This window comes from Mustela erminea, chromosome 9, assembly GCF_009829155.1.
Source record: "Mustela erminea isolate mMusErm1 chromosome 9, mMusErm1.Pri, whole genome shotgun sequence".
Classification (NCBI taxonomy): domain Eukaryota; kingdom Metazoa; phylum Chordata; class Mammalia; order Carnivora; family Mustelidae; genus Mustela; species Mustela erminea.
In genome coordinates, this window is record NC_045622.1 from 84,762,612 (window position 1) to 84,776,020 (window position 13,409).

Genomic DNA, 13,409 nt, shown 5'->3' on the forward strand with positions numbered 1-13,409 from the left:
GGCTTGTTCCTGGGACCCTGGGACCATGACCTGAGTTGAAGGCAGACACTTAATGACTGAGCCACCCAGGCGCCTCTAAAATAAATAAATCTTTTAAAAAAAGAGAGATTCTCTCCCTCTGCACCCCTCTCTCGCACGTGCGCGCACACACACACACACTCTCTCTCTCAAAAATAAAAATAAAAAAAGAAAACTAGCTGTTTTAAATAAAATTTTTGAGATATACATGCAGAACTAAATTGTCAGGCTTTTCAGTCTTAGAGATTTTTTTTTTAAAGATTTTATTTATTTATTTGACAGAGATAGTCTTAGAGATTTTAATGTGTTAAAATCTCTAATCTTTAATGGATTATGTAAGTCTCTACTATGAAGACTGTGTGTGTGTGTGTGTGTGTGTGTGTGTGTGTGTGTTATAATTGCATAAGTTTTTTTGTGTCTTCTCTTCCTAGGTATGCATTCCTCAGCAGCAACTGAGCTGTTTGTTACTGGATCTTTGCCAACCACTGGAACACTTCCACCCTCTGCCCTCTCTGCTTATCAGCATCCCACCACCTTCAGCAATAGGAACTTTGCTACCACCTCACCTTTGGTGCTTCAGGATTCATCTTTTAACACTACATCAAATGGAATTTTAAATCCTCATGACCCTTTGCTACAAATCAAGACTTCCCAGGGAACTGTTCCGACTGCTTTGGCATTTGAGCGCCTGGGCAGTTCTGCATTAAGTAACAGCATACCACCTCAGTCTTCAACATATCGCTCAGCTCAAGAGTCTGCACCCCATCTTTTACAACCTCAATTTAGTTTGTTGCCTTCAGCACTTGGGGGAGCCCAGCAAACTCCTCAAGCCTACAGCTCAGCTCTCTTTACTAGTTCTACTGCTGCCATTGAAAGAGCTCTTCTTCGAGAATGTAGTGTTATTAAACACCATCAGCGGCCTTCAGGTACCCAGTCTATTCAGGCACAACTGACTGGTTCACAGCATTCCTTACATAGCTATCTATCAAATGCAAGTATCGTTAATTTTCAGGAGACTAGCAGGCAGTCATCCTTATCCTGTAGCCCAATTGGAGATTCTACTCAGGTGAGCAATGGAGGACTACAGCAGAAGACCTCCCAGGTGTCAGTGGAACTTGCTCAGTCTTACTCATCTGCAATTCCATCATCAGGGTTTCCTCCTTCTACAAAAGGAAAAAGTTGTTCTACAAAACAACCACTAACATCAACTAAGACCCCCAAACCTCAGAGTATAATTCCTCCTGTGCAAACATTAAGCTATTCCAAACCTTTACATAATCAGAGTTCAGTAATATCGGGCCAAGCACAGATTTATTCTACAGCGCAGCTACCAAGCCTTTTATCAGTCAGTCAGTCCCAGAATTATGGTTTAGGACAGCCACACAATGTGCCATCTATTGTTCATTCACAGGTTTATAGGTCCAACAAAGTGGAGAAGTTGCCATCCTTATATAAAACATTGACTTTTTCTGGATCATCTCAGACTATAACTTCTGAAAACCAGACCCTTAACTATTCTTCTAATCAACAGGAAGTATTATCTTCAGTTACAAGTGAGAACTACCCTGCTCAAACGAGAGATCTATCTTCAGTTAGTCAGTCTCAAAGTTATTCATCTAGTCATTCTCAGGGTTTGTCACCAGTCAGCCAGACACAGGTTAGTTATTCATCTCAGTCACAAGTGTTGTCAGTTGTTAGCCCCTCAGAAAGCTACGCTTCAGGGCAGTCCCTAACATTAACAGCCCCTTCTCTTTCTTATTCTTCCACCTCTCGGGCTCAAAATTTGTCAGATTCTAGCCCAACCCAGAATTATATTTCTATGCACTCTTCCCAAAATGCTCAAACTCAAGGGTCATCCTCTCCCCAGTCCCAAAAGTTTTTGCCTGCTGTCCAGTCCTCATCTTTTGCGTCCTCCACTCACTGTCAGACATTACAGAACAGCGTACCTTCCCCTGATCCAAAGTCTTATGCCGAAAGAAAACTTGACTCAAATGTGTATACATCTTCAAAGCAAGAAGAGGATTTTCCAATGCAGGAGTTACAGGTATTACAGCCACAAGTATCTCTTGAGTCATCGACCCAAAGGCTATCTGATGGAGAAATTAATGTTCAAGAACCAGCTTACAAGGTGTCAAAGGCAGAGGACAGATATTCTCAGAGTGTAATCAGAAGTAATTCTCGTCTTGAGGATCAGGTTGTTGGGATTGCCCTTCAAGGGTCAAAAAAAGAAGAAAGCATGGTTGGTTCAGTGACACAGCTTACCCAACAAATTGGCCAGGTCAGTGCAGCAGCCCTTGATATTAAGAAGGCAACTAATTTAATGCAAACTCCACAAATAAGATTGAATGCTAAAGACCTCAACCAGCAGCATCCTCTTATACACAAGGTACATGAAGCCAAGGTCCAGGAGCAACATGATCAAATAATTAATGCTTCATCTCAGATTCAAATTCCAAATCACTCTTTAGGGCATGGCCATCAGGCATCTCTTCCCAATACACAGGTTCTTTTAGATTCTACCTGTGATCTACAGATTCTTCAGCAGTCAATACTGCAGTCCGGTTTAGGGCAAGTAAAGGCATCTTTACAAGTACAGCGTGTTCAGAGTCCTCAACAGATAGTACATCCTTTCCTTCAGATGGATGGTCATATTATTCAGAGCAATGGTGATCATTCTCAGCAGCAACTCCATCCTCAAACTTCTGAAATCATGAAAATGGACCTCTCTGAGTCTTCAAAACCATTACAACAGCATCTAACAACAAAGGGCCATTTTAGTGAAACAAATCAACATGATTCAAAGAATCATTTTGTTTCTCTTGGATCAATATGTTTCCCAGAGGCAATGCTTCTCAGTGATGAGAGAAATATTTTATCAAATGTAGATGATATCTTAGCAGCTACAGCAGCAGCTTGCGGGGTTACTCCCTCTGATTTTTCCAAGTCAACTTCAAATGAAACCATTCCAGCAGTTGAAGATGGTGATTCTAAATCTCATTTTCAGCAGTCATTAGATGTTGGGCATGTGACTTCGGATTTTAACTCTGTAACAGCTACGGTAGGAAAGCCACAGAATATAAGTGATATTTCCTTAAATGGAAATCAGGTCGCCGTAAACCTTTCACCGGTACCCACCCTCCAATCAAAAATGACTCTCGATCAACAGCATATTGAGACTGTTCAAAATAAAGCATCTAAAGTAATTTCACCAGTGGTCGGACCAAGTCATGAAGCCCAGGAGCAAAGTTCTGGCTCATTCAAGAAACAGTCTGCTACCAATCATGAATCCGAAGAGGATAGCGAAGTTCCTATCGATAATACGTTAACTAATAATAGAAGCCAAGAGTTTGTTTCTACTAGGAGTATGAGTGGAGAGAGTGCTGCGTCAGAGAATGAGCTCACCGTAGCAGGTGATGACAGCGCTGGGTCGGTGAACCCAGCCAGAAGTGCCCTTGCACTGTTGGCCATAGCCCCACCTGGGGAGGCCATCGGTGTCAAGATTGAAGAAGAAAACCAAGACTTAATGCATTTTCACCTGCAGAAGAAAAAACCCGGAAAGGGGCAAATGAAAGAGGAAGACAACAGTAATCAGAAACAGCCAAAAAGAACTGCCCAGGGCAAACGCCAAAATCCAAGGGGAACAGATGTGTATTTGCCCTACACCCCTCCTTCCTCAGAAAGCTGTCATGATGGTTATCAGCACCAAGAAAAAATGAGACAGAAGATCAAAGAAGTAGAGGAAAGACAGCCAGAAGTCAAAACAGGATTCATTGCCTCTTTCTTAGATTTTCTGAAATCTGGGCCCAAGCAGCAGTTTTCCACTCTTGCCGTCCGAATGCCCAACAGGACTAGGCGACCAGGGACCCAGACTGTTCGCACACTGTGTCCCCCGCCACCTCCGAAGACTTCTTCTACGACATCCACACCTTTGGTGTCTGAAACCGGGGGTAACAGTCCATCGGAAAAAGTTGATAATGAACATAAAAACTTGGACCATTTATCTTCATTTTCTTCTGATGAAGAAGATCCTGGAGCATGCAGTCATGATATTTATAAAAACGCCTCTACTACCTTAGCTACGGATGCTGCTTCTGACAAAAAGAAGAAAACAGGTAAAGTTTTAAATTTTAGGTTCATAATTAGGGATTTCCACTGTTTTTATGCTAATAGACTGGGTTTGAAGCCTTCTTACCTTGAAGCAGGTCTATAAGATTTTCAGGACAAAATGCATAGGTGGGTGTTTCAGGTACTTATTTTTTTAAAATGCTCTTTCCCTATAGGAAAGCTTTGGGTGTTAGGTTGAAAACTTCTGTGTTTTTTTGTTTTTTTTTTTTTTTTTTTTACTTTCTACCACATGATACATAAATTACATAGTTCGTACCTAGACTTCTTTAATCTGAGGCTTCTCGTGGTGGTTTATGGATGTGAGGCATTGTATTGGGGACCCTGGCTTATTTTCTTGGTATGTCAGTTTTACCTGAAGATTAGCATTTTACTTATAAACATGGTTATCTTATGCATAGCATGCACATGAGTATAATTAAGATAAAATTTTTAAGTTTTATGTAGGCTCCCGACTGTGTCTCCAAATCTTTGGGTGCGTGTTTCACTTTACTCTGTAGTTAAGGGAACACTTGGAGGAACTGTTTAAAGAAGCATTGCCTCAGGTCAGCTCTTTTAAGGAACGTTCTAAAGGAAAAGATTTATGACAGTAAAATAGCCGTGACCTCTGTGCGAGGACCCAGTAGCAATGCACTGTTATCTCCAGTACATAGATGGGAAAGTCGAGAGGACGTGAACTGTGCAGGTCCACACAGCTAGTAAGTGACAGAGCTGGAGTCCGCACTCGGGTTTGTGTGGTTGTAGAGCCTATATTCCTGCCTCGCTCTTTTAAGTGTAAGTCAAGTGGGTCTTTAAAAGTTAAACCTCGTTTTGTAATGTACTTCTAGCTTCTCTCTGGACTCAAGACCACCCTTAACTGAGGTGATCGGAAACAACTGCTATTCCAAATAATCTATTAGCATAAATGTCTGCTAATATATTTCTAAAGAATTCTCATTTTGTTATACAGGGAAATTAGTATACTGGAAAGTCAGTGTTAGAGTCAAAGACATTATGGATGTGGCTGATCCTGGTAAGGTTTTCTACTCCTCTTTCCCCAATGCCGGGCGCTTTGCAAACCCTATTCCACTCTTCCATTTGTAGAACAAAGCTTTTGTAATTTCTGTTTTAAAATATGAATCTAAGACTATTTTCTTCCCAACAAGTGTTACTGCTTCATCTGTAGTTAAAATCATTACTGTCAACCCCGTTCATACTCCTAGGTCTTCGAAGTTCTCTCGCTGCCATCCCCGCTGCTGCCTTCGGTGGAAGAACTCATCTCTTGCTTCTCGTTAGAATCCTTTGCACCACACTCAGTGCTTCTGGGGGGAAACGTTAAAATGATATGTAAAACTTCTCCCTTTCCATATTTTATTTTCTGGTTCCACTCTTTCCACTTTTCCTCTTCTGTAACAACTGAATTTCTCATTGTTTCTGGGACCTGTAAGCCTGATTTCACACTTATCTTTAGGCAGGTTTTTCTAGCTAGAGTGCCCTTTCAATTTTCTTCAGCCCAGCAGACCCTGTTACCTATGAAGACCATCTTCAAAGTCACTTTGTGGAAGTTACCCCAGGCAGAATTAGTGCTCATATCCTCTAAACACAGCCCTCAAATATCTCTGAAAGACAAATTTAAATTTTAATTGCCACAAGGTCTAATTTATCCATTTTTCCTTTTTTGATTTGTGCTTGGGTCCTGAGAAATCTTTGCCTAACCCGTGGTTACAAAAATGTTCCGTTGTTTTCTAGAAGTTTTTAACTTTTGCATTGTACATTTAGGTCTATGATCTCCACCCCCCCCTTTTTAAAGTACGCTCTGCACCCCACATGGGGCTCAAACGCACAACCCTGAGATCAAGAGTCCCATGCTCTTGATCCCTTTTGATTCTGTTTTTGTGTAAGGTGAGGTATGGGTTGAAGTTAATTTTTTGGCATGAAGAAGTCCAGCTTTTCCAGCACCATTTGTTGAAAAGAGTCCTTTCTCCTTTTATTATCTTTGCATCTTTGTTAAAAATCAGTTGGCCATATTTGTATGAATTTGTTTCTGGATTCTCAGACTTGGACTTTGTGTTTATGCTTTCAGAAATACCACACTATTTTAATTGCTGTAGCTTTACAGTATGTCTTGCGACAGGGTAGTTGTGAGTCCTCCAAGTCTGTTCTTTTTCAGAATTGTTTTGCCTATTCTAATTCCTTTCCTTTTCCATATAAATTTTCAAATCAGCTATCAGTATTTACCAAAAAAGAAAAAAAAAATCCCGCTGGAATTATTACTTTGATTTCCTTGAATCTGTAGCAATTTGAGGAAAACTGAACTGTTCACAATGTACTGAGTTTTAATAATTCATGAACATATTTGATTTCTTTTATTAGTTTTTTATAGTTTGGGACAAATAGATCCTACATATGGTCTATAGTTAGTTAAATGTTTTTGGTGCTATTTATTGTGATTATACTTTTTTTTTTTTAAGATTTTATTTATTTATTAGAGAGAGAAATCACAAGTAGGCAGAGAGGCAGGCAGAGAGAGAGAGGTGGGAAGCAGGCTCCCTGCTGAGCAGAGAGCCTGATGCGGGACTCGATCCCAGGACTCTGGGATCTTGACCTGAGCCGAAGGCAGCGGCTTAACCCACTGAGCCACCCAAGTGTCCTGTGAATTATACTCTTAAAAGTTTTCAAATTCCAGTGACTTATTGGTAGATTATAAAAACACAGGGGTTTTTTTGTTTTTTTGGTGGTTGATCTTGCAAATCTGTACTATTCATTTATTCTAGGGTGCTTTTTAGATTCCTAAGAATTTTTTAATGTAGGAAATTGTATCATCTGCAAATAAGGACACTTTTATTCTTTTCCAATCCTTTTCACTCCTATCATAAAACACGGGAATGAACACTCCTATACAGTTGTTTATGAAAGTGTTGAGTGCTGACTTCCTGAATATATTCTTGATCTTTGGAGGAAAGAATAACCCTTTTGCCATTGAGTATGATCTTAACTGTAGGTTTTTTGCAGATTTCTTATCACACTAAAGAAATTCTTTACATTTCCTAGTTTGCTTACAGTTTTTATAATGAACAGAGGTTGAATTTTGCCAAATGCTTTTTCTTCATCTGTTGAAATGATTGTGTAGTTCTCATATTTAGTCTTTCAATATGGTGAATTACATTGACTAATTTTCAAATGTATTCATGGCCTTGCATTCCCAGGATCAACCCCAACAGCTGTGATATCTTGTCTTTTTTTTTTAATACATTGATGAATTCAGTTTTCTAATTTTTTTGCATCCATCTTTGCAGTGGATATTGGTCTGTAGCTTTCCTTTTGTAATGCCTTTGTCAGATTTTGGTGTCTGGTTATTGCTGACCTCATAAATAAATTGGGGACTGTCCCCTTCTTTTCTCTTTCCTGAATGAGATTATGTAGTACGATTTCTTCCCAGAGATGCTTGATTGAATTTGTTGGTGAAACCATCTGGACCTGGAGTTTTCTTTTTTTTTTTTTTTTTTTTTTTTTTTTTTAAAGATTTTATTTATTTATTTGACAGAGAGAGATCACAAGTAGACAGAGAGGCAGGCAGAGAGAGAGAGGGAAACAGGCTCCCTGCTGAGCTGAGAGCCCGACGCGGGACTCGATCCCAGGACCCTGAGATCATGACCTAAGCCGAAGGCAGTGGCTCAACCCACTGAGCCACCCAGGCGCCTCTGGACCTGGAGTTTTCTTTGTCAGAAAGTTTTTTGCTATGGATTCAGTTTCTTTGATGATGGAACCATTCATCTTGTCTGTTTCTTCTTGACTGTGTTTTGGTAGTTTGTATCTTTGAAGAAATTGGTCTGTTTTATCTGAGTGGTTTAATTTATGGGTATAGAGTAGTTGGTAGCATTTCCTCATGTTGATAATTTATGTCTTCTCTGTTGTGGTCAGTCTGGATAGACATTAATTGATTTTATTAATTCTTTTTCTCCTTTGTTGGCTATTTCATTGATTTTTGCTATTCTCATTATTTCCTTTTTCCTGCTTGATTTAGATTTGTTACACTCTATTTTTCTAGTTTCTTGTGGTAGAAGCCTAACTTGTTAATTTGAGACCCTCTTCTGCTCTAAGCATTTAATGTTATAAAGCTCTCTCTAAACCCTTCCTCAGCTTTGTCCTACAAATTTTATTTTTATTATTTATTATTTTTATTTTCTTTCAGTACTCTCTGATATTTCCTCTTTGGTCCATGAGTTATTATATTTTTTGAATATTTGGGTATTTTCCAGATACCTTTCCTTAATTGATTTCTTCTTTGTGTAATTTCAGTTCTCTGACGTTTGTTAGGGTTAGCTTTATGACCCAGGATATGCTTGATCTTGATTAATGTTCCGTGTGTACTTTAAAAGAACATATATTCTGCTGGTTTTAATTACATTTAATGTGTAATTATTGATATAGCTAGATCTTTCATTTTATTGTTTTCTGGTTTCCCCCTTTCCTGTTTTTCTAAAACACATTATTTAAACTTCAGGTATTTCATTTTTAAATTTATCTCTATCTTTTCTGACTGTATCTTTTTGTATTATTCTTTTAGCAGTTGACCTAATGATTACCGTCCACTTAAAATCAGTATTTTTATGATTTCAAGTAAAATGCCAAAGCCTGCCAACCATACAGGTCCCTTTACCCTTGCCCTTACGTTACACATATTTGTCCTGTATATTACATCTACATATATTGAAAGCCCTAAAGAAGGAATGATTTTGCTTTCAACAGTCAAATATACTTTAAATAACTTAGGAGGAGAAAAGCCTCTTATACTTATGTAGGTTTCTGTAATTTCTGTTGTAGTTCCTTTATTCCTGATGTTCCAAGTTTCCCTCTGGTATCACTTCCCATCAGCCCGAAAAATTTTTCCTTTTCCAAGGCTTTTCTTTTTCTTTGGTTTTCAGCAATGTAATTGTTTATCTCAGTAGGGTTTATCCTGTTTGGAGTTCACTGAGCTTCTTGAATCTGTAAAATATATGTCTTTTATGAAGTTTGAAGTTTGGGGACATTATTTTTTCTGTACCAACCTTTCTCTCCTTATGGGACTCCAGTGACACAAATGTAAAACTTTTTGATAGTGTTCCTCCGGTTCTGTTCATTTTTTTTTTTTTTTTAATCTTCTTTCCCCCTCTGTTCTTCAGATTGTATAACTTTTATTGGCTTACCTTAATGTTCATTGGTTTTTCAACCTTCTCAGTTCTGTTATTGGTCCCGTCCAGTGAATTTTTTATTTCAGGTATTTTTTCAATTATAGAATTTGTCTTTGGTTCTTTTTTCTAGTTTCTCTTTCTCTACGGAGGACTTACATACTTCCACTCATTTTAAAAGTATGTCGACCCTACTTCATGGAGCATATTTACAACAGCTGCTTTAAGACCTTGATAATTCCAACATCGGAGTCATGTTAAGAGTGGCTCTGGTTTCCCTTTAAGAATTGTCACATTTTTTTCCGGTTCTTTGTATATTGAGCAATTTTGAATTGTATCCTGGACATTTTGAGTACTATACTGTGAGACTCTGGGTTCCGTTAAAATCCTCTGGAGAATGTTGATTTGTGTTGTTTTAGCAAGCGGTCAGACTACAAATTGTCTCATTTTTGAGTGGTCGTTCCATTGTTGGTTCAGTTTTTAAAGCCTTTGCTCTGCTGCTTTGGATCTATCTCAGCAGTTAGTCTGGAACTGGGGTGATGGGTAGACTTTGTTAAAGTTTAGATCTCAAACCCTTTGTTATGCTAGTTTGGATCTTCTCTACATAAGTGCAGTTTAAGCATGAAATTGAGATTTGTATGTGTTTATATACAGAATTAGCAGATACTGCTCTCCAGCACTTTCCTCCCTGGGAATTTTCCATACTACCCAGCTCCCTGGGTTCCCTTTCCTTAGGCATTTGGCTAGAAAGCTGGCATTTTTCTTGGAGTTTTAGCTTCTGGTGCTTTGATACAATTTTTGCAAGTGGGGCTTAAGGCGATACAGCCGTAGAAGACAAAAAATAGGGAGTCCCCCTAGATCCTCCCCCAGCTTTATTGAGATATAATTGACTATGTAACTGTTTATAAACTCTTCATGCCATTACTGGCCCTGTTTCCAGGTTCCTCTGGAATGCCAAAACGGCAGGCATTTTGTCAGGGTTTAAGATGTCTGGTTCACCACCATGGCCTTGCACCTTTGTGACTTGGGTTGCTGGTGGGATAGGTCTGGGAGAGAGAAAAGAGAAGAAAGAAATGGCATTTGCCCCCCCACATTCTTCACCTTGAATGGGCCTCTTCTCTGTACTCTTCTCTAGAAAAATAGATTTTCTTGGAGTTTTTGTTGTTTGTGCCCTGTGTAGCTCTAAATCAGGGGTCACCCTCTGGTCAATGCTAGGTGATAAGAGAGGAAAGAAGTAAGAAACATCTCCATATAAAGATTGTTATTTAAATTTGTGCTTACCTCTCCAATCTATCCGCTTTATTAACTTTCCAGACTCTTCAGGTAGTTGCATTTTTTATTTTTTTCTAAGTGTTTATTTGTAGTACATGGGTGATAATAGGCTCTAGAGGGCTTACTTCATCTTGCTTGGCACAGAAGCCATGAATTTTAAAAAATTCATCGTTTTATCAATTTACTGTCGTGATTTCTGATGCTCAGATTGTCCTGTAATGGGCAAGTAGGAGTCTCTTCAATGTTTTGGTGTTTTTGTTGTGATACATTGAATTCATTTTTTTTTTAATTTTTTACTTTTTATAAACATATATTTTTATCCCCAGGGGTACAGGTCTGTGAATCGCCAGGTTTACATACTTCACAGCACTCACCAAAGCACATGAATTCATTAATTTTAAGGGAAAATCTATCTTTACAATATTGTCTTCTCATCCACTTATTCTTATATATTGGTTTTTTTACTTATTCAGATCTTATACTATGTATTTTCATATTATATCATTTTTCTCTACATAGATGTTACAGTTTCTGCAGTTTTTTAACTACAGTTTTCCCCACATTGTCTTCTTAGCAATTACTGATGGTGGTGTATGGCAGTTACTGATTTTTATATCTTCATTTTGGTTTTGGCATTTTGGGGGGGGGGGTTATTTTAACAGTGTTTCCACCTGCATTTCTTGCATTTTTAGGTAGACATTTATGGCTTATAAAAATAATGGGAGTTTTGGGAGGCCTGGGTGGCTCAGTGGGTTAAAGCCTCTGCCTTCAGCTCAGGTCATGATCTCAGGGTTCTGAGATCGAGCCCCACATTGGGCTCCCTGCTCAGCGGGGAACCTGCTCCCCACCCCCACCTGCCTCTCTGCCTATTTGTGATCTCTGTCAAATAAATCAATAAAAATCTTTAAAAAATAATAATAATGGGAGTTTTATCATTCTCTTTCTCTCTCTCTCTCTCTTTTTTTTTTTTTTGATTATTTTACTTGGGCTAAGCCTCTGCTTTAACCCACTGAGCCACCCAGGCGCCTCAGTCTCTGCTTAATAGTAGCAGTGAGAGCAAGCATCCTCATGTCCTTGGTATGAAACAGAATATGCAGTGTTTGACTATGAATTATATTTGTTGTCAGTTTCTAGTACTGTATACTCTTTAAGAAAATTTCCTTCTGTTTTGAGGTTCTTACTTTTTTTAATTAAAAGTGGATATTGAATTTTGTCAGATGCTTTTTTGAGCTTCTGATAAATCTGCTTTTCCACATTAATCTATTATTTGATTTTTTTTTTTTTAATTTACGTATTTATTTTAGAGAAAGAGAGCCTGCATGTAAGCTGGGGAGGGGAAAGGGAGAGAGAGATGCTCAAGCTGACTCCGCATGAAGCGCAGAGTCCGTGGAGGGGCATGATCTCATAACCCTGAGATAAGGACCCGAGCCAAAACCAAGAGTCTCTCTTAAGCTATTGAACCACCCAGGCACCCCAGTCCTTTATTTGACTTCTTAATGTTGAACCTTTCTAAGAAAAGTCTGCCATGAACTCTCCTTGGTCATGATTAATTATTTTAATCCATTGCAAGATTTAAATTGCTACTGTTTTATTGGAGATTTTTACACCTAGATTCATAAATGAAATTATTGCTTATAGTGATTTTGTCTTGATCCTTTGTTGTTGTTTTTTTTTGTTTTGGTTTTGTCTTAATCTTGTTTACTTTTATATTCAGGAATATGCTGGTTTTATATACTGAATTGGGAAAATTTCTATATTTGTCTAAGCTATAAATCCCACATAAAATAGGGATTTAGTAGAACTTTCTAAGAATATATCTGGGACTTTTCCAGTTTTTTTCTGAGGTAGTTTAATCTATCTGAATCAATTATTCAAAAGGTATATTTTCTAGTAAAATCATCCCTCTCGTTTAAGTTTTTTAATCTGCTGTTACAAAGTTGTACATAGCATTCTAAGTTTTTAGTCTCCCCTTTTTCTGTAGTTATGTTCTCTTTCTTGCTCCAAATGTGTTTTAATCTTTTTCCTTACCATTCTGTGAAAAGTTTGCCTATTTAGTGGTTCTTTTCAAAGAACCAGTTTACTTTTCTTTTTTAACTCCTATTTTCATTTTTTTACTCAATTTTTCTTAATTTCTCTAATCCGTTCTTTTTCCCTCTCTTCCTAGGTTCAATTTAATGTTTTCTCTCTGGCTTCTTGAGTTTAATGCTTAAGTTTATTTGTATATATCCTTGCTTTTTAATGAATGGCATTAAAGTATAAGTTATCTGCATTGTACCTGGGCTTTAATCTATGCCTCTAGTTTCAATTTGTAATGCTCTTACTGTCCTTTCTAAATGGTTTGTCATTTCAGTTTTGATTTCCTTTTTAACCCAAGAGTTATTAAGAAAAAGTAGGGTTTTGCCTGTTTCCTAGTAGCTTTCTCGTTTTGATGGTGGTGGTAGTGGTATTCTTTTATTACTAATTTATGACCCTACTGTATTTTGGTCAAGGGAATGCTTAAATAATGCCGCTTTTGGAAATCTATGAAAAATTTTTAGTGCCTTGGTAAATGGCCAATTTGTATAAATATTCCATGAATACCAAGTGCTAGCAGATTTTATTTGGTAATGCTGTTCAAATCCTCTGTATCTCTTTGGTTTTTCTTTAATGTAATAAATGACATTAGGTTATATAAGAAAATGTATATGTGAATGTTGGAGGTAAATGACAGGTCTAGAATTTGCCTTAAACTATCCCAGCAAATATAAAAGGGGTTGATGGAAAAGTATACCAAATGTTTGTAGTTGTTATAGCTGAGTTATAGTATTTGAGGGTTTGTATTCTCTAGTTTTATGTATATTTGAAATTATT

General features: G+C 37.9%; 1 protein-coding gene across 4 annotated transcripts in view; it reads left to right on the forward strand.

Moving 5' to 3' along the window:
- Window positions 1-13,409, forward strand: part of QSER1 (glutamine and serine rich 1) — a 77,678-nt gene that overhangs the window by 35,966 nt on the left and 28,303 nt on the right. For all 4 annotated transcript variants that reach the window (XM_032356760.1, XM_032356762.1, XM_032356763.1 and 1 more), the window contains one exon: window positions 450-4,130. In XM_032356760.1, coding sequence (XP_032212651.1) covers window positions 450-4,130 — 3,681 coding nt within the window. The remainder of the gene's footprint in view (window positions 1-449; window positions 4,131-13,409) is intronic.